Source organism: Colobus angolensis, unplaced genomic scaffold (assembly GCF_000951035.1).
Source record: "Colobus angolensis palliatus isolate OR3802 unplaced genomic scaffold, Cang.pa_1.0 Scaffold83, whole genome shotgun sequence".
Classification (NCBI taxonomy): domain Eukaryota; kingdom Metazoa; phylum Chordata; class Mammalia; order Primates; family Cercopithecidae; genus Colobus; species Colobus angolensis.
In genome coordinates this window covers 4001215-4003499 of record NW_012122154.1, presented here as the reverse complement: position 1 = coordinate 4003499, position 2285 = coordinate 4001215, and the positions used below count along the sequence as shown (strand labels likewise).

At 35.6% G+C, this 2285-nt stretch overlaps 1 protein-coding gene across 1 annotated transcript in view; it reads left to right on the top strand.

Annotated features, from left to right (window-relative positions):
- CDK12 (cyclin-dependent kinase 12) overlaps nucleotides 1–2285 on the top strand; it is a 104870-nt gene that overhangs the window by 80641 nt on the left and 21944 nt on the right. The window contains exon 7 of the mRNA XM_011929955.1: nucleotides 1698–1775. Coding sequence (XP_011785345.1) covers nucleotides 1698–1775 — 78 coding nt within the window. The remainder of the gene's footprint in view (nucleotides 1–1697; nucleotides 1776–2285) is intronic.

The window sequence follows — 2285 nt, the reverse complement described above, 5'->3', positions numbered from 1 at the left end:
AAGCTCCGCCTCCCGGGTTTAGCCATTCTCCTGCCTCAGCCTCCTGAGTAGCTGGGACTACAGGCGCCCGCCACCTCACCCGGCTAGTTTTTTGTATTTTTTTAGTAGAGACGGTGTTTCACCGTGTTAGCCAGGATGGTGTCGATCTTTTGACCTCGTGATCCGCCTGTCTCGGCCTCTCAAAGTGCTGGGATTACAGGCTTGAGCCACCGTGCCAGGCCTAAAGATCCAAATTCTAATAGAAAAGTACCACTTAAAAAGCTAGGTTTGTTTTGCTTTCTCAAATTAAGTCAAACTAAAGAATTTCAAAGTAAAACTATAAATTTGGTTTTGTATTTGTTTCATTTCAAAGCATAGGTCAGACAGATTCATTGACCTTTTTTTTTTTTTCTCTCCCCACTTTAAAAAAATGAAAAATTCCAGGCATATAACAAAAGGTATAGAATATTCATGTAATTTTTTTTATTATTATTATTTCAAAGAGATGTGGTCTTGCTATGTTACCAGTCTGGTCTTGAACTCTTGGCTTCAAGTGATCCTCCTACCTAGGCCTCCCAAAGTGCTGGGATTACAGGCATGAGCTGCCATGCTCAGCCTTTATTTTAATTTATTTTGAAATAATTTCAATCTATGGAAAAGTTACAAGAATAGTACAGAAAACTTCAGTATAGCCTTATCAAATTCATTCAATAGTTAAACCTTTTTTATTGAAGTATAAACTGCATATATTTTTATATACTTTTACCTAATATATCCACCAGTAAAACCATCAACACAACCAAGATAATGATCACCCACCAGTTTCCTTATACTCTTTTGTAATCCCTTTCCTCTACTCATACCCTCCCATTCCCAAGCAAACCACTGTTCTGCTTTCTGTCACTATATAGATTAATTTCTATTTCTAGAATTTTATACAAATGGAATTATATAGTATATACTCCCCCCACTCTTTTAATCAGCATAAATGAATTGAAATATATTCATGTTTTATTCACTAGATTCTACTAAAAATACAAAAAAATTAGCCGGGTGTGGTGGTGCATGCCTGTAGTCCCAGCTACTTGGAAGGCTGAGGCAGAGAATCACTTGAACCCAGGAGGCAAAGGTTACAGTGAGCAGAGATTGGGCCACTGCACTCCAGCCTGGACGTCAGAGTGAGACTCTTATCTCAAAAAATAAAAATAAAAAAGTCCAACTGATCCTAGCTGATGACAGTAAATTATTTTCTTTGCAATACAGTGCCAAGAGGGCTATAGTATAGTGCATCTTCTGCAGGGCAGATTAATGACAAAAACGAATACAAACTTTATAGAAACTAACTACAGAGAGCATCCTTGTTTATTTATTTATTTTTTGTTAGTATTGTTCTTTAATTTTGAGCATCCTTGTAAAATTATCTTTAGTTATTTCCTTAATTTACAATGGCATGATGGAAAAGGACTCTTGACTCCCTTTCTCTGTTCGTAGAGTGTCCTTAATAGGTGACAAAAGTTTGATCTGCTGGCAAATTTAAATCCTTTATACTGTCTGTTTCACTGTAAGAAATATTTTCTCTTTGGAAACTCAGACACTGAAATTTGGGGCTAGTTATCTTCGTTGCAACCTGATACATTAATAATATAAAAAATTTTTGAGACACTTTAAGTAGACTCTTAAGAATTTCTCTTCTGACCTCTCAATTTTACCTTTTCTAGATGTATTCTTGGGGAACTGTTCACAAAGAAGCCTATTTTTCAAGCCAATCTGGAACTGGCTCAGCTAGAACTGATCAGGTACAGCTGTACATGTGCTCTTGAGTGCCCAGGTGTGATAGGTAATCTCATCCTCCAGTTTCTAACACTTTCTAGTCATTCTGAATGAATTTATGTTTCTTATGTCCAAGTAAGTTTCTCTTTACTCAGTCAGGTTTACCATATATTTTGTCATGGGCTATGCATATAAAGAAGTTTTATTTCACCTCATTTTTAGGTCTTACCTTGCATATTTTTTATTAGCTCTTCATATAAAAGCATACCATTTTTGGGATGGCCCTTCCATTCATAGCTCAGATTAGATTAAGTTTATTCAGTAAACATTTATTGAGCCTGTTATACAACAGATTACTTTTAACATTAACCTTTAGGATTCAGAGATAAAAAAAATACATCCCTGCCTTCAAAGAATTTAGAATTTAGTAAGGTATATAGCAAGTAAATAGTTATGAAATACAACCTATAATAGAAAATTTGGGGAAGGCCCAGGGTTGGGCTGGCATTTGGGTAGATTTGTTTTTGTTTTGTTTT